This window comes from Stegostoma tigrinum, chromosome 3 (assembly GCF_030684315.1).
Source record: "Stegostoma tigrinum isolate sSteTig4 chromosome 3, sSteTig4.hap1, whole genome shotgun sequence".
NCBI classification, from domain to species: Eukaryota; Metazoa; Chordata; class Chondrichthyes; order Orectolobiformes; family Stegostomatidae; genus Stegostoma; species Stegostoma tigrinum.
This window is the reverse complement of record NC_081356.1, coordinates 103,864,864-103,887,852: the sequence shown is the minus strand read 5'-3', so window position 1 is coordinate 103,887,852 and position 22,989 is coordinate 103,864,864. Positions and strand designations below refer to the sequence as shown.

The 22,989-nt window shown below is 41.9% G+C and overlaps 1 protein-coding gene across 1 annotated transcript in view; it reads right to left on the bottom strand.

The window, feature by feature from the left end:
- Positions 1-22,989, bottom strand: part of arhgef28a (Rho guanine nucleotide exchange factor (GEF) 28a) — a 410,326-nt gene that overhangs the window by 53,084 nt on the left and 334,253 nt on the right. Inside the window, exon 38 of the mRNA XM_059644799.1 lies at positions 7,826-8,138. Coding sequence (XP_059500782.1) covers positions 7,826-8,138 — 313 coding nt within the window. The remainder of the gene's footprint in view (positions 1-7,825; positions 8,139-22,989) is intronic.

The window sequence follows — 22,989 nt, the reverse complement described above, 5'->3', positions numbered from 1 at the left end:
ATGATGTCCACCTGGCTGACCTTGGTACAGTCTCTACACTGTGGCGCAATCATATATATCTCTACACTGTGGCGCAATCATAATAAGGTGAGCTGAGGAGAATTGCATGAGATAGTGTGCTAGAGGTTGTGGAAGGAAAACGTCCATGAAACCTCCCAAAACTGACACTTAGATAACATTTGATAAAATTCGGCACAATGTTAAAATGACCCAACGCAGCCAATAGTAACTCATTACATCAACAGTGCCTTCAAGTATATTGGTTTGGTTTTTGAATGTTTAGAGGAACTGAGTGCAGCACATTTTGCAAAGAGACCAAAAGCAGGCACTCAATCTTCAATTTACATATGCAGTCAGCTTAATGCTAGGTATAGCAATCCATCCTGGACCCCTACATAGGAACCCTAACAAATACAGTAGGGCTGCATGTTTATGTTAATTCCACATGCCAGGCCCGATACTGGTTATTTTTCTGAAAGGATTTCAGGGTGTCTTTGAAGTGATGAAGGGTCTAGGCCCGAAACGTCAGCTTTTGTGCTCCTGAGATGCTGCTGGGCCTGCTGTGTTCATCCAGCCTCACATTTCATTATCCAGGGTGTCTTTGAAGCCCATTTTGAGCCTGCAGAAGGAGGCATGGTTTGTTCTGAATTCCAGGACTTAAATGTTCTCAACTGCATCAATGCATCTTTATTTACTTGACACAAACTAACACATCTTTTCTACCCTGTCATGGTAAGCTAATATGTTTTTCAGGAAGTATCTGTTAAGTATGACATTATGCAATCAAAATATTGATGACAACCATCTGACATGTAGGAAGGACAGGTTTTATCACAAAAGCATTCCAATGGCTTGAGTCCATCTTGTGTGAATGCTAGTAACATAGCTATGTACAATCAGAAATTACCCATTTTAAGTATAAAAGTTTCCTCATAGTTTAAATATTGTTCATTTCTACAAAGTAGTTAATTAGTAATCATTCTTTTTTAAAAAAAACATCATCCTCTATTTAATTGTGCTGTGAAGCAAGTGAACTTTGCCAAAGGCATGGGCTATACCCTGTTCTCATTTCATACCTTAGATGTTTTAAAGCAGATGACAACTCAAAATATCTAATTGGTACAACATATTGAAGCATACATGCAGAAAATGACAGAAGGTCCCTTTGTATTAGCTCTGGCACAGAAGACAGCAGGAAGCAGGCTTTTAAATCATAGACTGAACCACATTCAAAATGACGAGAGCACAGTCCTTCTCAATTCTCACATAAATAAACTTTGCCAAAATAGAATAATAACTGGGTACCACTGAAATGTATTTGAATAATGCATTAAAGAATTTCAAAACAATAGGGACTTGCTTTCCCGAGAAGGCAGATAAAGACATGAGTATTTTATAATTGCATAAAAGTCACTTCAGTAAGCAGCCTGATAAGACTCAGAAAAAAGAATTACAGATGCTGTAAAGCTGAAATAAACACAAAAAATGTTAGAAACACGCATCAGGTCTGGCAGTATCAGTAAGGTTGATTTCATTGACCTGAAACATTAACTCCAGGACTTCTCGTTCTGCGCTGTGAAGGTAGTGAGGGGAGAAATAAGTGACCAGTTTACCTGAGGGAAAAATTCAACCACTTTGCACAACCTCGATGTAAGGGCCGAATAAAATATCCATCAGTGACTTTCTCAATTATTGAGCAATTATTGCCCTTAAATAAAGGCCTCGATTTGCCAACTCACTGGTCACCTGCTTTCCTAACGGATGGGAAAAGTGGCTAGTTTCCCTGACAGAGAATGTGGTAACCCGCCTACTGAGTTGGGAGAAGTTGACACTTCAGTTGCCCCAATCTCAGGACAATTGCAAGCACAGATAGCAGGCAAGGCAGTGGTCTCTGAAAGCCATCCTCTGTACTGGACCCCCTCCCCCAGCCCTCCATGACCACCACACCGTGAGAAGGTAAAAAGAACCTTCCTGTTACTGGATTCTTGGGGAGTAGACTGTTGAGCACTGTGATGGAGTGCTTAACAAACTGTTTGACAGGCAATATGGTATGTTATCTGACTGGTAGAGGTGGTAAGTCAGTTGCTGCCCCGCTCGCTTTATAAAGGAAAAATTCCACCCATTGCTCTCTCCATAGTTGCTGTCAGATATGAGCAATTCAAGTATTCTGGTTTAATTGATAACTACTCCACACAACCACTACATAATTAAATCAAGCATTTGCTTTCCCTCGTGATTTTTCATTAAACAAGCTAGAGCAGAATATGGAAGAAAGAAAGTATGAAGCAGAGAGAATAAGAAAAAATGAGAAGCACTGCAGACTAGTATTATTACATTATTTTATGTAACAAAGGTTAAAATAGTATACATGGAAAAAAATAATAAAAAAGGTGAAGATAGATATGTTATATTTAAAAACTTTCAGTATAACTGGGAATAGTGCAATGTTAAAACTACTGTAATAGTTTCAGCAACTAAACAATAAAAGTGTTAGACACATCATTGTTCTGCCATTCTCACACTGCAATTGCTTAACCTGCACAATCAATGCCCTTTCTCAAGCACACCACCCCCACCATTGCACCCTCCGCACTTCACGTCAGCTCTGGTGAGGAGTCATTTGGACTCAAAACATCAGCTTGCTCTCTCTCCATTGATTCTACCTGGCCCGCTCTAATTTTCAGCAGTTTTTGTTTTCAATAATAAAGTGACTATTAATTGAAAAAGTAACAAAAAAGTCCAAAACTTTTAGGATTTTCAACCAGTGTTGGTGGTCAAAGGGTTAAAATTCAAGCTGTTAAAACAAGCTGAGAGATGAATCATGTCACAATTGACCTCTGTGAAATACCCCTGCATTTAGGAATCCCTGGACGTGGTGCACTCAACTCCAACAGGTCAAATACTGAAGCCTTCCACAGCTTTTAAGCAGTTACCAAAACTGCTGTTCTCTCCTGCATTTAGATCTTGTGTTTGATCCTTAGAGTTTGTAAATATATAGAGAATACATATACAAAGCCATTCGCTCCCAGGTGGTTGACAGACCATCAAAGGCTTGCCCATATTCTTGTAGAAATATCTTGGCAGCAGTTTATTCTGGAAGATTTCCAATGGTTTTATCTGTGGCTTACCCAACCAGTTAACAATTAGCTGGAGCATTTCAAGGAAATATCAAAACTAACACAGTTCCATTTCATTTCTCAATACTAAACAAAAAGACTGGCAAGTGCTTTCATGATAATAATGCCCTTATATGACATTTAAGTAAATTTTTATTACCTTGTCTGCAAAATACAGAATATAATAAATGCATATGTTTTTATCCATTATGTGATATACTGTTCTTAGCTGGATTACTTTGTGTGCATTCCATCTGGCTGGCATTTTACACAACAAATTGAACCAGCAAGTATATGGTATATAAATAAAATTATGATTTTAATACAGATAAAAATTGGGAGAGTTGTACACAGGCTTCTGATTCACTGTAACTTATCTGACACTACTATGAAAAATCAAAATCTATGCCCAACTAACTGATGAACATGTTCCCCAATCAAATTTGATGGGAATTCTCCAATTACATTCATTCTCTGCAGATTTTAAAGAGTCTTGTTAAACTCATTGAAATCACAGACACTTATTGCAAGTCTCCGCATAATTTCTGTTCCTATGTTCAAACTTACAAAATTGATAAAACTCTACAGAACGAGTTTCTACGGTCCTCTGAAGCAGCAAATTCCAAAGTTCACAACCTTCTGTGTAATGAAACATTTTTCCTCGTCTCAGACCTAAGTGGCACTCCCTTAATTTTCAACTGTGGGCCTCATTCTTGACTCCTCAACCAATGGAATATCTTGAATGCAAATAAGTCTTCCCTTTAAGTATTTTATAGGTTTCAATGAGATCACCTGTCATTCTTCAAAACTCTGAAGAATACAGGTCCAGTTTGCCCAAATCTCTCTTCATTGAACAACCTGGTCATCCCGGGAACAAGTCCGGTCAATCTTCATTGAACTATGAGTACGGTAATATCTTTTCTGAGATAAGGAAATCAAAACTGCACAAACTAGTCCAGCTGTGTCTAACCAAGCTCCTTTACAAGAGACGGAAGGCTCCACTATTGCTACTTCACTGCCAGGGTAGCACCTCCAGATCACTTGAATGTGAGTAAAAAGGAACTCCTTCCTGTTAATCAGTTCTGCAGTGTTGTGCTTTGACCCCCTCAAATTCATATGTGTAGTTGATGGCACCTTGCACCAGGGGATGCCAGCTGTGCTCCCTGTTGACATGATCTGTATGACTGCACTCAGTTGAGCAATACTGAAAGTCTCTGCTTGAGGTAGGGGCAATGCAAGACATGAATGCCATGTACATATAACTAGGTTCTCAGTGAGAAAGCATTATGGCAGTAAGCTAGAAGCACTTGGTATCTGACAACTGTATGAACTGACATAAGTTGAACAAATAATTAGATCTTTATTCAGCCAGCCACAATATAAATGCTTTTCAGAGCTTCAAGAAAGGCTAATGGACTCAATCCAATTGGTGGTTGAGTACACAGCCAGAAAGTGAACTGATATAACAAGGTGTAGAGCTGGATGAACACAGCAGGCCAAGCAGCATCAGAGGAGCAGGAAAGCTGACATTTTGGACCTAGACCCTTCTTCAGAAATGGAGGAGGGGAAGAGGATTCTGAAATAAATAGGGAGGGGGGGGATGAGGATAGGAGATGGATAAAGGAGAAGATAGGTGGACAGGAGACAGACAGGTCAAAGAGGCGGGGTTGGAGCCAGTAAAGGTGAGCGTTGATGGGGAGTTAGGGAGGGATAGGTCAGTCCAGGGAGGACGGACAGGTCAAGGGGGCGGGATGGGGCTGGTAGGTAGGAGATGGGGCTGGGGCTTGAAGTGGGAGGAAGGACAGGTTAGGGAGGCGGGGACGAGCTGGGCTGGTTTTGGGATGCGGTTGGGGGAGGGAAGATTTTTGAAGTTTGTGAAGTCCACATTGATATCATTGGGCTGCGGGGTTCCAAAGTGAAATATGAGATGCTGTTCCTGCATCTTTCGGGTGGTACCGTTGTAGCACTGCAGGAGGCCCAGGATGGACGTATCCTCCAAGGAGTGGGAGCGGGAGTTGAAATGGTTCGCGACTGGTAGGTGCAGACGTTTGTCGCGAACTGAGCGTAGGTGTTTCACGAAAAGCCTCTACATGGTTTCCCTGATGTAGAGGAGGCCACATTGGGAACAGCAGATGCAGCATACCAGATTAGCAGATGTGCAGGTGAACATCTGTTTGATGTCGATGGTCTTCTTGGGGCCTGGGATGGGGGTAAGCGGGGAGGTGCAGGGGCAGGTGTAGCACTTCCTGCGGTTGCAGGGAAAAGTGCCGGGAAAAGTGGTGGGGCTTGTGGGGAGTGTGGAGCAGACAAGGGAGTCACGGAGAGAGTGGTCCCTCTGGAAAGCAGATAAGTGTGGGGAGGGAAAAATGTTTTTGGTAGAGGGGTCTGCAAAGAGAACCGCTTGCTTTGATTAACAGTCCTACGAGATTGTAGTAACTGTTTCTTTAGTACTGCTAAAGAAAGAACACAATTTATTGAAGCTTTTCTTCTTGAACTCATCAGCAAAGTCACAGGAATTCTTGCAAATGTTCTGGCAACTACAAATCAAAAACAACTTTGTGTGGAAAAAAACTGTGACTTTGTTTGACTACGTTTTTTGAAGTGGTTTTTCAATGGTTGTGTTTATTTTGGCATGGTTAGGTGATGCAAAGTAGATGGAATGTTTCTTCAAAGGGACTTTCACTGGAAATGTTTGATTGACAGATTCATGAAATTGTAAGAATGCAACATTTTTCAAAGGAAATGTTGAAGGCCTTCTTTGACGAGCACTTCAAAGGTTTGCCAATGTTATTATATGGCTTATGAGTTGGATGCCTAGTATCCGGGTGGCAGAATGGCACACTGGTTAGCACTGCTGTCTCACAGTGCTAGGGTCAATTCCAACTTTGGGTGAATGTCTGTGTGAATTTTGTATATTCTCTGTGTTTGTGTGGGTTTCCACCACATGCATGGTTATTTCCCTCCCCGTAACCGCCCCTCACCCCCCCCCCCCCCACACACACACACACACACACACACACACACACATACACACACACACATACACAGAGACAAATCAAAGATGTGTAGATTAGATGGATTGGCCATGCTACATGGCCCCATAGTGTCCAGGGACGTGCAGGCTAGGTGGCTTAGCCATGGTAAATACAGGGTTACAGGTGGGTCTGGGTGGGATGTTCTTTAGGGGGTTAGTGCAGATTCAATGGACAAAAACGGCCTCTTTCTACACTGCAGGGATTTTTTAATTCTAGTGAATAATGGAATACTGCTTCCAAGGTTCAGCAAAGATCAATTTGTTGTGAACATTAAACCATGGTGTTCCCCACAGGCATTTACATCTAATTCTCCATATTGTAGAATGCAAAGGAGAACTTTAACCAATGTAAAAAGGACCGAAATGCATCTGAACCCTTACAAAATGTGCTGGCCAATTTAATGACCTCTTGTTTTTTTCAGATACAGCCCATGATCAATCACTGTATTCAAAATATACTTAAAGACAGACAACCTTAACCAGGTACTTAAAACAAATCACAATTCCCTCAATTCCCCTTAAACTCACCTGTTAAAAAAGTTTCTAACTCCAGACTACAATTTCTCATGAGTTAAAACTTCCTGAAAAAGCTATGAACCACATCTCCTGCAAAAGCTATGTTGACTCCAAAACTGTGAAGGGTCTGAAACATCTATACTATCAAATTCAGACTGATAAGAATAGGAACGCTCTATGCAGATCTATCTGGAGACTTATCCTCCACCAGCAAAAATTGGCTAGAAATGAAGATAAGGGAGGGAATCCTGGAGTGGCTCCTGCTTGCCATTTGTAAAGCTGTTCTTTTGTTCTGGCATGAAGAATGGCATAAAAATCTAGCCCTGTGTTTCAAAAGTAATTTATAAGCTTTAAAATACTTGAGGTATACATAAGGTGGGAATATTTCTGCATGTATACAAATTTGTTCATTCTTTCCCACTTCAATATAAGCTTACCGTATCAATCAACAATCTCAAATGGAGGCAACTTCTAATGATTGTTCAGCAGCATTATCAAATAATATGGGAAGTGCAGCAACTTACTCATTCTAATTTGTGAAAATTTATGATAAACAATGTAGGATATATTAAACAAAACCAAATACTGCAGATGTGGAATTATGAAATAAAAGCATAAAATCCTGCAGAAGCCCAGCAAGTCTAGCTGAATCTGTGGCGAGGACAATACAACCGATGTTTTGAGGCCAGTATGTCTACTTTGAAGAGCCTGAAACGGTGTTTTCTCCTTGGTTAAAAAGGGAATATAGTGCAAAACTATCAGAAAAATAATAATACTAGAAAAATATTAGCAAAGGAAATATGCATTTTTACAGCATCTTTCACATCTTCAGCATGTCACAAAACCATCCATAGCCAATGAATTAATTTTAATACATTCAGTTTTGTAACGCAGGCAAACACAGCAACTCTATTAGACACAGCAGGTTGATAAGGAAATAGATACATTTCTTATTGGTGTCACATGTGTTACAATTTCAATTCTGTGGCCAGTAGAACATGGAGATAGGCAAGGGAACTGTGACTATCCAATATTTGGAATCCTGTCATTACATTGTTATAACTTTTCTCTTGTTAAAAATGTTGACTAAGTTTTATTCGTAAACTGTAAAGTTAAATGGATGGAAAATGTGAACAGTTGCAAAATTATATTCATTTACCTTTGGTTTTTTCTCTGTCTCCTTTGGAGAAACTTGCCAATTTTGTTGGTATCTGTTGTTGAATGCCTGTAGGTTTCAGAAGCTGATTGGTTGCACTGCGCAGCTGAACAGGAACTTCATTTTTCAAGTTTTCATTAATCCTAACAATAGAATTCAAGGTGCTCTCCACTTTATGAGGCTCAAAAACTGTCTGTGCACTGCTTGCTCTTTGATAATTGTTTGGTGAATATTGGAGTGCTGCCTCGTTTACAAAGACCGATGCTGTATCTACTCCCCCACCGCCCAAACTTCCTGTGCGAGTGTGAATCGGAACCTGTGGAAATCAAAGCATTTAAAATAAGTAATTATTTCATTACTTATTATACAAATTCAAAACACTTCATGGCACAGCCATATGGTGTACTGTACAATGGAAGGGCATTTCCTCCCCACATCTCATACACAATAACAATTTCTAATTTCAACTATGCCTTCAAGGAGAGATGTAGAGCAAAGATTGGGCACTTCTTTAAAAGGGGGGTGGGGCATAGGAAAAAGGACTAAACACAGGTTCCTTTCACAAGTGACCAAGCAATCAATTTGATAGGAATACTGACAAGCTACTTTCTTTACTTCTCTGCCTACTATATGGTGTTCTTAAAGGTTCCAGTAGACAATGAAAAGGAAAAACCACACATAAAATTGCAAATTGAGGGAAGATAGTGATCACAACTCCTTGACCTTTACTATAGTCATGGAGAGGGAAAGGAGAAGGCAGTATGGGAAATTATTTAATTGGAAGAGGGGGAATTACAATGCTATTAGGCAAGATCTATGGAGCACCAACAGGGATCAGATGTTCTCCGGGAAATGCAAAACAGAAATGTGGAGGTGGTTTAGGGAGCACTTGATACGAGTACTGGATAGGTTTGTCCCTCTGAGGCAAGGAAAGGATGGTAAGGTGAAGGAACCTTGGAATGACAAGATCTGTGGAACGCCTAGTCAAGAGGAAGGAGAAAGCTTACTTAAGGTTGAGGAAGCAAGGATCAGACAGAGCTCTAGAGGTCTACAAAGTAGCCAGGAAGGAACTGAAAATGGACTTAGGAGAGGGGTATAAGAAAACATTGGTGGGTAGGATCAAGGAAAACACCAAGGCATTGTACGCTTATGTGAGGAACAAGAGAATGGCCACAGTGAGGGTTGGACCAATCAGGGATAGTGGAGGGAACTTGTGCATGGAGTCAGAGGTGGTGGGGTGGTCTTTAAATGAATACTTTGCTTCAGTATCCACCAGTGAGAGGGACCTTGACGTTTGTGAGGACAGCGTGAAACAGGTGGACGTGCTCGAACAGGTTGATGTTAGGAAGGAGCATGTGTTAGAAATTTTGAAAAACATGAGGATAGATAAGTCCCCTGGGCCAGATGGGACATACCCAAGGTTTTGACGGGACGAGAAGGAAGAGATTGCTGCCCCTTGGACAATGACGTTTCTGTCCTCACTGTCCACTGTAGTACCGGTAGATTGGAGGGTGGCAAATGTCATTCCCTTGTTCAAGAAAGGGAAAAGGGATAATCCTAGAAATTACAGACTGGTCAGTCTTACTTCTGTGGTGGGCAAATTATCGGAGAGGATTCTGAGAGATAGTATTTATGATTATTTGGAAAAGCACAGTTTGATTAGAAACAGTCAGCATGGCTTTGTGAGGGGCAGGTCATTGCCTCACAAGCCTTATTGAATTCTTTGAGGAGGTGACTAAACACATTGCTGGAGGTTGAGCAGTTGATGTGGTATATATGGATTTTAGCAAGACATTTGATAAGGTTCCACATGGTAGACTCATTCAGAAAGTAAGGATGCATGGAATTCATGGAAATTTGGCTGTCTGGATACAAAACTGGCTGTCCAATATAAGACAGAGAGTGGTGGTAGATGGAAAGTTTTCAACCTGGAACTCGGTGGCCAGTGGTGTTCCGCAAGGATCTGTTCTGGGACCTCTGCTCTTTGTGATCTTTATAAAAGACTTGGATGAGGAAGTGGAAGAGTAGGTTAGTAAGTTTGCCGATGACACGAAGGCTGGTGGAGTTGTGGGCAGCATGGAGGGTTTTGTTGGTTGCAATGGGACATTGACAGAATGCAGAGCTAGGCAAAGAAGCGGCAGATGGAATTCAACCCAGAACAATGTGAAGTGATTTATTTCGGAAGGTCGAATTTGAATGCAGAATACAGGGTTAATGGCAGGATTCTCATCAGTGTGGAGGAACAGAGATACCTTGGGGTTGATGTCCATAGATCCCTCAAAACTGCGACCCAAGTTGATAAGGTTATAAAGAAGGAGTATGCTGTGTTGGCTTTCATTGGCAGGAGAATTGAGTTTAAAAGCTGTGAGGCTATGTTGCAAATCTATAAAACTCTGGTTAGACCACACTTCGAATATTGTGTTCGGTTCTGGTCACCTCATTATAGGAAAGATTTGAAAGCTTTAGAGAGGGTGCAGAGGAGATTTACCAGGATGCTGCCTGGACTGGAAGGCAGGTCTTATGAGGAAAGGTTGAGGGAGCTAGGCTTTTTTCATTGGAGCAAAGAAGGATGAGAGGTAACTTGATAGGGGTGTACAAGATGTTGAGGCATAGATACAGTGTATAGTCAGACTTTTTCCCAGGGCGGAAATGACTATTACGAGAGGGCATAATTTTAAGGTGATTGGAAGAAGGTACAGAGGGGATGTCAGAGGTAGGTTTTTTTTTAAATAGAGAGTGGTGGGTGTGTGGAATGTACTGCCGGCAGCGGTAGTGGAGTCAGATATTTTAGACATTTTTAAGTGACTTTTGGATAGGCACATGAAGAATAGTAAAATGTGGGGTATGCAGGATAAATTGATCTTAGTAGGATAATAGTTCGGCACAATATCATGGGCCAAAGTGCCTGTACTGTGCTGTACTCTTCTATGTTCAATGTTACACATTCGCAACAAATTACCTAAATAGCGCATATTTGTATGTAAGCTTACATCATGCCAGCATAGCACTAGTCATGCAAATATAGAAATGGAAAGGAGCATAAAGCACTTTACAAATGAATTGAATAGTTTCTTGCCACTTGTATTTAACAAATACAGTGAACTGTGGAATATGTCACCTTGCTCCAGTGCCATGTTGGGTTACAGAAGATATTGAGGTATAACAAGAATATAACTAAGGACACATCTTCCTCCTTTTTTGTAATCTGCTCAACATCTGGGGGTGTTCTCCAAAACAGGCTCCAGCCCTGCCAACACCCTACATCACTGTCCATTCCAGGAGTCCTATTCTGGGCCAACACTGCCACTGCTGCATTCCAGGAGCACCGCACCGGCCTACTATGTCACAGCTAATGCAACCATCATTCCCACTGATCCACCAGGAGTACCGATTCCACCATTCTCATTGGTCCACCAGGAGCACCGATTCGGGCCTACCGCATCACCTGCAACTGAAGCCCAACATCCCGATCCTGACACCAACCACAGAATCCACCTTCACTGACAACCACACAGACTGTATGCATTTACTGCAAAATGATGGGTTGTTCTGATGTCCACCATTGAATTAGTTAAGGCATGTTAACAGGCAGTTTGTGACTTCTAATTGTGCCATGAACATATTGTTGCACTACCTGTCAGATGGCAAATATATATGCTCATCATGCTACAGAGCTCTGATGCACTGTATTTCATTATAATTTAAATAATGTCTCAATATAAATTTTCAAAAACATAATATTTCTGGAAGTTGTATCACCACTGCACAATGATTTATAGAAATACTTTATTGCTGGTCATAACTTTTGAATACAAGGTCAGCCTTAGCACATCAGGCAAATATTTAAACCATTCATATTTAATAAGTAATAGTCATTTGTTTCATGCACAATACTTGTGATTAAACAGTTCGGACAATATTTCAGAAGAACATTGAGGAGCAACCTGGTTCGTTGTTCTCAGGCTTCCTGATGAATGTCTTACCTTGCAAAGTTTTGGACTAAACTCTGTTATATGGTTACATTTTAATGAGTCACGTTCAAGACTTCATTCCATAGTTACAGCAAACACAACCTTTCTTTATTGTCCTACTGGTTTAACTTCTCAATCCAGCATGACAGAGGACTACTAAATCCGATGTGAGGCAGGGTCAGAACTTCACATGAAAGTCAGCTCCTCTATGATTATTGGTTCATATATTCAAGAAGTCAGCTGACAAATTTTACTTTAGAACAAAGAACAAAAAACAAAAAAAATTACAGCACAGGAACAGGTCCTTCGGCCCTCCAAGCCTGTGCTGATTGAGATCCTCTGTCTAAACCCATCATCTATTTTCTAAGGGTCTGTATCCCTTTGCTCTCTGCCCATCACGTACCTGTCCAGATACATCTTAAAAGACACTATCGTATCTGTGTCTACCACCTCTGCTGGCAATGCGTTCCAGGCACCTACCACCCTCTGCATAAAGAACTTTCCACACACGTCACCCATAAACTTTCCACCTCTCACTTTGAACTCATGACCCCTGGTAATTGAGTCCCCCACTCTGGGAAAAAGCTTCTTGCTACCCACCTGGTCGATACCCCTCATGATTTTGTAGACCTGTCTGGTCCCCCCTTAATCTCTGTCTTTCTAATGAAAATAATCCTAATCTACTCAACCTTTCTTCATACCAGGCAACATCCTGGTGAACCTCCTCTGCACCCTCTCCAAAGCATCCACATCCTTTTAGTAATGTGGCAACCAGAACTGTACGCAGTACTCTAAATGTGGCCGAACCAAAGTCCTATACAACTGTAACATGACCTGCCAACTCTTGTACTCAATACCCTGTCCGATGAAGGAAAGCATGCCGAATGTCTTCTTGACCACCCTATTGACCTGCATTGTCACCTTCAGGGAACAATGGACCTGAACATGCATATCTTTCTGTACATCAATCCCCAGGACTTTACCATTTCCTGTATTGTTCGCTCTTGAATTACATCTTCCAAAATGCATCACCTCGCATTTTCCCGGATTGAAATCCATCTGCCATTTATCTGCCCAACTCTCCAACCTATCTATATTCTGCTGTAATCTCTGACAGTCCCCTTCGCTAACTACTACTCCACCATCTTTGTGTCATCTGCAAACTTGCTCATCAGACCACCTACACCTTCCTCCAAATCATTTACGTATATCACAAACAACAGTGGTCAAGGCACAGTGGAACACCACTAGTCACAGGTCTCCAATTTGAGAAACCTCCTTCCACTATTACTCTCTGTCTCCTGTTGCCTAGCCAATTTTTTATCCATCTAGCTAGCACACCCTGGACCCCATTCGACTTCACTTTCTCCATCAGCCTGCCATGGGGAACCTGATCAAACACCTTACCAGAAGTTCATGTATATGACATCTACAGCCTTTCCCTCATGAATCAATTTTGCCACGTCCTCAAACACTTCTATTAAGTTGGTAGGACATGACCTTCCCTGTACAAATCCATGCTGTCTATCACTGATAAGCCCATTTTTCTTCCAAATGGGAATAGATCCTATCCCTCAGTATCTTTTCCAGCCGCTTCCCTACCACTGACGTCAGGCTCACTGGTCGATAATTACCTGGATTATCCTTGCTGTCCTTCTTAAACAAGGGGACAACATTAGCAAGTCTCCAGTCCTCCGGGACCTCACCCGTGTTTAAGGATGCTACAAAGATATCTGTTAAGACCCCGGCTATTTCCTCTCTCGCTTCCCTCAGTAACCTGGGATAGATCCCATCCGGACCTGGGGACTTGTCCACCTTAATGTCTTTTAGGATGCTCAACATTTCCTCCCTTCTTATGCTGACTTGACCCAGAGTAATCAAACATCTATCCCTAACCTCAACATCCATCATGTCCCTATCCTTGGTGAATACTGTTGCAAAGTACTCATTAAGAATGTCACCCATTTTCACTGACTCAATGCTTGACTTTCCTTCTTTGTCCTTAAGTGGGCCAATCCTTTCTCTGGATACCCTCTTGCTCTTTATATATGAATAAAAGGCTTTGGGATTTTCCTTAACCATGTTTGCTAAAGACGTCTCATGTCCCCTTTTAGTCCTCTTAATTCCTCGTTTCAGATTTGCCCTACATTCCTGATATTCTCCCAAAGCTTCGTCTGTCTTCAGTCACCTAGACCTTATGTATGCTTCCTTTTCCCCCTTAACTAGTCTCACAATTTCACCCGTCATCCATGGTTTCCTAATCTTGCCATTTCTATCCCTCATTTTCACAGGAACATGTCTCTCCTGCACACTAATCAACCTCGTTTTAAAAGCCTCCCACATATCAAATGTGGTTTTACCTTCAAACAGTTCCTCCCAATCTACATTCCCCAGCTCCTGCCGAATTTTGGTATAGTTGGCCTTCTCCCGGTTTAGAACTCTTCCTTTAGGACCACTCTCCTCTTTGTCCAGGAGTATTGTAAAACTTAGGGAATTATGGTTAGTATTTCCAAAGTAGTCTCCTACTGTAATTTCAAACACCTGGCCGGGCTTATTCCCCAACACCAGGTCCAGTATGGCTCCTTCCCGGGTTGGACTACATACAAGCTGCTCTAGAAAACCCTCCTGGATGCTCTTTACAAATTCCCTCCATCTTGACCCCTAACACTAAGTGAATCCTAGTCAATGTTGGGAAAATTAAAATCTCCCATCACCACCACCCTGTTGCTCCTACACTTTTCCATAATCTGTTTACATATTTGTATGTCTATCTCATGCTTGTTGTTGGGAGGTCTGTAGTACAGCCCCAACATCATTACTGCACCATTCCTATTTCTGAGCTCCGCCCATATTGTCTCACTGCTCGAGTCCTCCATTGTGCCCTCATTAGTGATATCTTTGACCAGTAATGCAACTCCTCCACACCTTTTACCTCCCTCTCTATCCCGCCTGAAGCATCGATATCCTGGAACATCTAGTTGCCAATCATGCCCTTCCCTCAACCAAGTCTCAGTAATAGTTATAACTTCATATTCTGGGGTGCTGATTCAAGCCCTAAGTTCATCTGCTTTATCTACTACACTTCTCGCATTAAAACAAATGCACCTCAGACCACCTGTCCCTTTGTGTTCATCATCTGCTCCCTGACTACTCTTTCCTTTAGACACGCCGACTTAATTATCTAGTTCCCTACAGACTTTGGTTACTACCTCCTTTCTGTCCAATAACCTGTCCAATATTTGGTTCCCATCCCCCTACCACATTAGTTTAAACCCTCCCCAAAAGCGTTAGCAAAAGCACCCCCAAGGACATTGGTTCTAATCTGGCCCAGGTGTAGAACTTCCCATTTGTAATAGTCCCATCATCCCCAGAACCGGCCCCAATGTCCCAAAAATCTGAACCTCTCCCTCCTGCACCATCTCTCAAGCCACACATTCATCCTGGCTATTCTTTCATTTCTGCTCTGACTAGCACGTGGCACTGGTAGCAATCCTGAGACTACTACCTTTGAGGTCCTGCTTTTTAACTTAGCTCCTAACTCCCTAAATTCTGCTTGTAGGACCTCATCCCGTTTTCTACCTATATCATTGATGCACCACGACAACTGGCTGTTCACCCTCCCCCTTCAGAACGTTCTGCAGCCGATCTGAGACATCCCTGACCCGTGCACCTGGGAGGCAATGTACCATTCGGGAGTCTCGTTTTCGACCACAGAACCACCTATCTTCTCCCCTTACAAATGGATCCCCAATGACTATCACCCTTCCACTCTTTTTCCCACCCTTCTGTACAGCAGAGTCAGCCACGGTGACATGCACCTGGCTACTGTTGCCTTCCCCTGGTGAGCCATCTTCCCCAAGAGTATCTAAAACGATATACTTGTTCTGGAGGGAGATGGCCGCAGGGGACACCTGCACTGCCTTCCTGCTCTTTCTCCCTCAGCAATCCTAATCTGCGGTGTGAACAATTCGCTAAAAGTGCTATCCACGACCCCCTCAGCATCGCATATGCTCCAAAGTGAGTCCATCTGCAGCTCCAGAGTCGTCATGCAGTCTAACAAGAGCACCTCCCACTATGATCAATGTAGTATTTCCAATACATGATAGATTAGCATATAGCCTGAGCTTTGGGTGCCATGTCTGCAGTTTGGTGCTCAAAGTGACACTTGTGCCACATCTGTGAAGTTCTCGTGTGGGCATTGCCAAATGACATTTCTGAAGAGCCAAACAACTGGAATCTTTTACCCAGCTCAGAAAATCAGGAGTCAGGTCATCAATACATTCAAATAAGGAAACTATCATTTGGTTCTGCTCCCTCTTGCAACTTCAGCTTGTCCCTGAAGTGACCAGCATCAGTGGGAAAATCAGGGCTAAACAATTCACCGTAGCTGCTGCTGCTTCTGGTCCTGTGACATCTGACCTCATGAGCCTTTTGTTTTGAACCATTCCTGATCTCATAAGCCACCCACTCACCCAACTGCACTTGAGACCTGACCAACAATAACGTAGACCGCTGCAGTGCTCTTTGTTCTTCTAGTCAACCTTGATCACACTCCAACAATATAGCAGATACCCATGATATACCTTCACAAGCTCCTTTTGCATTCCCCAACCATCCAATCATTTATTTAAAAATATAAAAAGATAACAACTAGGAGCAGGAGTAGACTATATTGTCCATTGAATTTGCTTTGTCACTTAAAAATATCATGGCTGATCATATGATTCTGAGGTGCAGCCACTCTTGCTCCAAACCCGTGACCTTACCGAAGCACTACCTGAATATTGACACATGAACCTAAGGAGGCAGTGACCATGAAACTTGTTACATGATAATGTGGTCCAAGGTCAAAAACTGCATGCTCACTGTCCTCCCCAATTGACCTCAGGCTCTTAGAATTCTGCACTGAGGGGCCCAAAAATGGAAGCAGCTGAATTGCTAATCTATAACTTTTAAACTTGTATAATTGCAAGAAAAGACAAACGAGATAACACAGTGTGGAGCTTGAGGAACACAGCAGGCCAGGCAGCATCAGAGGAAAAGAAAGGCTGACATTTCAGGTTAGGAATGACTTCTTTTTGAATTGGAACTACAGAAAACATTTTAACTTGCAAAATGATATTCTAGCTAGAAGTAGTAATTCTGTATACTAACGATGCGCTGAACATTTTGGAAGATTTACTACAGATTAATTATCCAACTGCTCATCTGAACAGCATTTCAAAATTTCAGATGCAAACTGCTCCCAATTATCCTACCATTGGAATTTTTAATTTGCACTAGAAGAAGGAATACCTCCCCACCAAGGCCACAATGTTTGGAAAATTATTCATTAACTATGGGGCGTGGGGTGGCACGGTGGCTCAGTGGTTAGCATTGCTGCCTCAAGTGCCAGGGACCTGGGTTTGATTCCACCCTCGGGTGACTGTCTGACTGGAGTTTGCATTGACCCTGTGTCTGCGTGGGTTTTCTCCGACTATTCTGGTTTCCTCGCACAGTCCAGAGGAGATCAGCAGGTTCGGTAGTTTGGCCATGTTAAATTGCTCATATTGTGCATGGTAGGTGTGTTAGCCATAGGGAATGCAGGGCATGGGGGATAGGGTCTGGGGTTGGTTTGGCTGGAAAGCTCTTTGGACGGTTGATGTGGACTTGATGGGCCAAATGGCCTACTTTCACACTGTAGGGATTCTGTGAACTAAAACGTCAAGAGCATTTCACAGTGACAGGACTCAATTTGAACAGATCCATCATTTGTAAACGGGACAGTAAACACAAGAAAATTTTCTATGCCACCATGTTGGGTACATCTGAGTTTGGAGCACGTGCCTATTTCCATGTGCCCATGAGACTACTTAAAATAATGTACATAGGACCCTGATTGTAATTCAATCAATTCAAATAACAATGGACACCGAGTATTCTTATCAGCTGTTTAGAAGCGGAATGGTGTAGACCACTCGGAAAAGTGTTGAAGTTATTCTCTAACTTTGAAATTTATGGACTAGGCAAATCAGAATCACTTACCCTCCATAGCCCACATTTACAAATAAAAATTCTGATTCGCCTTAAAGCAGCATACTTGTGATTAGTGGCAGCATGGAAATGACAGCCTGCTTTACAAATGGATAAGAATGAGCTCACAGCAAGAATATTTCAGCTCATCTAATCTCTTAAAATAACAGCCACGAATAATTACTTCTCAATGGATATTATATTCATAGAGACGTACAGTACAGAAACAGATTCTTCCAGCTAACACATTCATAGTGACCAGGTATCCTATATAAATCTAATTCCATTTACTAGCATTTGGCCCATATCCCTCTAAACCCTTCCGATTCATATACCCATCCAGACACCTTTTGAATGTTCTAATTGTACCAGCTTCCACCACCTCCTCTAGCAGCTCATTCCATACACGCACTACTCTCTGCATGAAAACATTGCCCCTTAAATCTTCCCCCTCTCACCTTAAACCTCTGCCCTCTAGTTTTGTGTTCTCCCTATCCTGGGGAAAAGACCTTAACTTTTCACCCTATCCAGACCCCTCATGATTTAATAAATGTCTAAGGTCAGCCCTTATCCTCCAACACTCCAGGGAAAACAGCCCCAGCCTAGTCAGCCTCTCCCTGTAGTTCAAACTCTCCAAACGAGGCAACATCTTTGTAAATCTTTTCTGAACCCTTTCAAGTTTCATAACATCTTTCCAAAACAGGAAGACCAGAATTGAATGCAACATTCCAAAAATGGCCTAACCAATGTCCTGTACAGCCTTAACATGACCTCCCAACTCCGATACTCAATGCACTGACCAATAAAGGCAAGCGTACCAAATGCCTTCTTCACTGAGACTCTGCTTCCAAGGAAACATGAACTTGTACCCCAAGGTCTCTTTGTTCAGCAACGCTCTCAAGGACCTTACCATTAAGTGAGTAAGTCCTGCTCTGATCTGCCCTACCAAAATGCAACACTTAACATTTATCTAAGTTAAACGCCATCTGCCACTCCTTGGCCATTTGCCAATTTAATCAAGATCCCGTTGTACTCAGGAGGTTCTTTCTTTGTTGTTCAGTGCATCACGAATTTTGGTTTCATCTGCAAACTTAATAAGCATACCTCCTATATTCACATCCAAATCACTTAGATAAATGACAAAAGCAGTGGACCTCGCACCGATCCTTGCAGCACACAGATGGTCACAGGTCTCCAGTCCGAAATGTAACCCTCCACCACCAACCTCTGCCTCCTACCTACAAGTTAATTTTGTATCTAAATGGCTAGTTCTCCCAGTATTCAATGTGATTCAACCTTGCCAACCAGTCTCCCTTGCAGAACCATATCGAGCGCCTTACTGGAGTCCAAGCAGACAATGTCCACTGCTTTGACTTCAATCTTCTTTGTCACTTCTTCAAAAAACTCAAACAAGTTAGCGAGGCACAATTTCCCACAAACAAAGCATGTTGACTATCCGTCATCAGTCCCTGCTTTTCCAAATACATTAAAATTCTCTTCATCAGAATGCTCTCTGACAACTTACTCACCACTGACATCAGGTTCACCCGTCTATAGCTCCCTGAATTTTCCTTACCACTCTTCTTAAATAAGGGCACCACATTAGCCAACCTCCGGTCTTCTGGCACCTTTATGCATTTTAAGACATCCAGCACCGCCTCCTCTGTAATTTGGACACTTTTCAAGATATCACTATTTAGTTCCCTATGTTCTCTAGCTTCCATATCCTTCTCTATGTAGGTAAGTAAAGCAGTTGTTTTGTATACAGCTATGTTTTTCAACTAGAACAATGCAGATGCTATGTATTTTAGTGGTCTTGGCTGAGGGATAAATTCCAGCCAGGTGATCTTTGATATTTATCTAACATCACTAAACAAGGAGGGGGGTAGTCTGGGGCTATGCCCAACATCCCATTTAAAAGACTGCATCTCTGAAAATTTATGCTGCACTAAGTTTCCAGTCTTGATATTAGCTCAAATGGGAGGAGCAAAGGGTCTGAAGTACTGACAGCTGCACCAAGCTGAAAAAGCAATCTACTACTAAATAAAACTAGTTAAAGAAAAGCAGCACATTGTTCCTTTGGTGCCTCAGTAAAGTTGAAAATGACATCAATTTTTTTCTTCAGAATAATTTCAAATCTGAAGTGCCTCCCAGATCCTGAACTATTTTTCCCTGGCATTTTCACAGGTTGGGAACGCCTTGGAACATGACCTCACATGTGTCTGTTCAGAGGTTGTGAACCTGTACAAAATGTGAAATTCATTACCTCCATCCCATGTATGTTCTGTGTGTGCTGGCCTGGGTTTCAGAAGCCTCAATAAAAGTATTTGCTTAAGTAGAAAGTGCATGACCAAAGGGGAAATCTGCTGAGGAGACTGAAAGGCCACAGGGACAGCAACACCAAAAGGGCCATAACGTAGGAGCAGAAGTGTGTGCTCACTGAGTAAGGGTGCATGGTCAGTGTGAGGAAGCCGGAGTCTGAGTGATACAGAAACAGAGGCCAAGTGCGAATTTGATGAAGTGGGAATTAGGTGCAGACAGGAAAGCAGGAAAGTAAGATTTAAGTAAGACTTTAAATTGCTGCAAATATGAAAAAGATTTATTATTTTTAAAGAGTTAGCCATATTTGGATCGTACTGAAAACACCAAGAATAAAAGAAAATTAGGCCAAAATAATAAGGTAATACAAATATTCAAAAACAGGATAAAGTTAGCCTAAGGGAAATAAAGTTAAGAGGCGTGTATAACTCAGTCAATTAGAATGCATAGCCTGCAAGATGTGGGAAGTAATGAACTCTACCAATGTCCTAAAAGGACTTTAATTATCCAAACATAGACTGGTATACTGTATTTTAAAGTAACTAAATTGTATGGAGCACTGAGGGGCAAAAGTTCCTGGACTGTGTTCAGGAGAATTTCTAACAGGAGTAGGCTTGCAGTCCAACCAGAAAGGGTTCACTGTTGGATGTGGTTTTTGGAAATGAGTTGGGCCAAGTAGGTCATAAGTGTCCATAAGGGAACTTCTAGGAGACAGCAAATGTTGTATCACAATGCTTAGTATGAGTGTGAAGAGTGGCGATGGTCAATCCAGAGTATGAAAAATAAATTGGCAGACCAATCACTTTGTTAGGACAGGGATGCAAGTGTGCATCTCAGACTACAAAATAAGGTTGGTGGGAAATACAGTATCTGGGTGATGGCTTCAAAGGGGAGATGATTCAGGCACAGTTGAGGCATATTTCCCTCAAAAAGTAAAGGTAGGATATACAAATCCACAGCTCCTTGGATGATGAAGGCAATAGAAATTAAGATGGGAAAAGTGTGCTTACGGCAGATGTCAGGGAGAAAATACAATTGAAAACCAACAGCAATACAAAAGATGCAGAAGGGAAAAGCCTATTAGAGAAGCAAAGAGAAATTAGAAGGAAAGACTGGCAGCCAACATAAAGAGGAATCCCAAAGACTTTTATAAATGCATCAATAACAAAGAAGTGTGAAAAGAGAATTAGGGTTAATTTGGGACCAGAAAGGGGATTTGACTCAGGGGTCAAAGGGATGGCTGAGGTATTAAATGAATACTTCTCATTCATCTTTATCAAGGGATAGATTCTACCCAGGCCATGTTGATAGAGAATAAGATTCTGTTACAGAAGGATTCAAAATTGCTAAGGACAAACTGCTTGATACACTGTTGGTAATTAAAGTTGATATAGCACCAGGATTGGATGAAATGCATTCATGAGTATATTTAAGGCAGATAGATAGGCTCTTGACTGATCAGGGAGATCAAGGGTTATGGGGAGAAAGCAGGAGAATGGGGTTGAGAAACTTATCAGCCACGACCGAATGGCAGAGCAGGCTTAAGGGGCTGAATGGCCTAACTTCTGCTCCTATGTCTCATGGTCTAGTGAGATGTGGGCATCCTTGGTGGGGCCAACAATAATTATCCATCCCCGGTTGTCCTTGAGAAGGCAGTGGTGAACAGCCTTCTTGAATCACTGCAGTCCATGTGCTGTGGTAGATCCACAATGCCATCAGGGAGGGAATTCTGGGATTTTCAACTCAGCAACAGTGAAAGTACTGCAATATATTCCCAATCAGGATAGTGAGTGGCGTGGAGGGGAACTTGCAAGTGGTGGTGTTCTCTTGTATTAATTGCCCTTGGAAGTGGTCATGGATTTGAGGGTGTTGGCTAAGACGCTTTAGTGAACTTTTGCAGTGGATCTTGTAGATAGCACACATTGATGCTACTGAGTGTTGGTGGTGAATGAAATGGCTATTTATGGATGTGGTGCCAGTCAAATGAGTTGCTTTGTCCTGGATGTTGTCAAGCTTCTTGAGTGTTGTTGGAGCTGCAATACTCCAAGCCTGTTGGGAGTGTTCCATCACACTCCTAACTTGTGTCTTCTATAATGCGGACAGGGTTTAGGAAGTCAGGAGGTGAGTTACTTACTGCAACAATGGAAGTGAATGAAATTTTCACACAAGTCTGAAGTGTGACACAGCACCAACGACAAGAACAAGCAGATCATGCTGATCCAAGTAGGACATTCGGTAGACCTCAGCCGCAGCATTGTATACTGTTCTCAGCGCCACATTACAGGAAGAATGTGAATGCACTGGAGAACACTGAAGAGATTTACATGAATGATCCCAGAAACTTTAGTCCATCACCTTTTAGTCTTTGCTAAAGTCAGAAGAGGTGCCAGAGAATTGAAAACATTGTAGACTTGTTCAAAAAAGATTGCAAGGATAAACCCAGCACAACAGGTCAGTTATTTTACATCAGATGCAGGGAAGCTTCTGGAAACATTTACTTTGGATAGAATTAATCATCACATGGGAAAAGGTGGATTGAATCAGAAGAGTTGGAATGGATTATTAAAGGAAAAATGATTTTTAATTAGCTTGCTGGTGTTTTTTGAAAAGGTAGCAGCGAAAATCACTGAGGGCAATGATGTTGCTGTGGCATTCATGGGCTACCTGAAGGTGTTTGATGCTGTGTCACACTTCAGACATGTGTGAAAATTTCATAGCTCATGGAATGAAAGCAGAAGTAGCAGTAAAACTTGTAGAGATGTTTGAGACAGTGCATTTTGGTTGGAATAACATTGAAAGACAACACAAAATAAGGAATACAATTCTGAAGAGGTCATTGACGCCTGGATGTATATGTACACACAG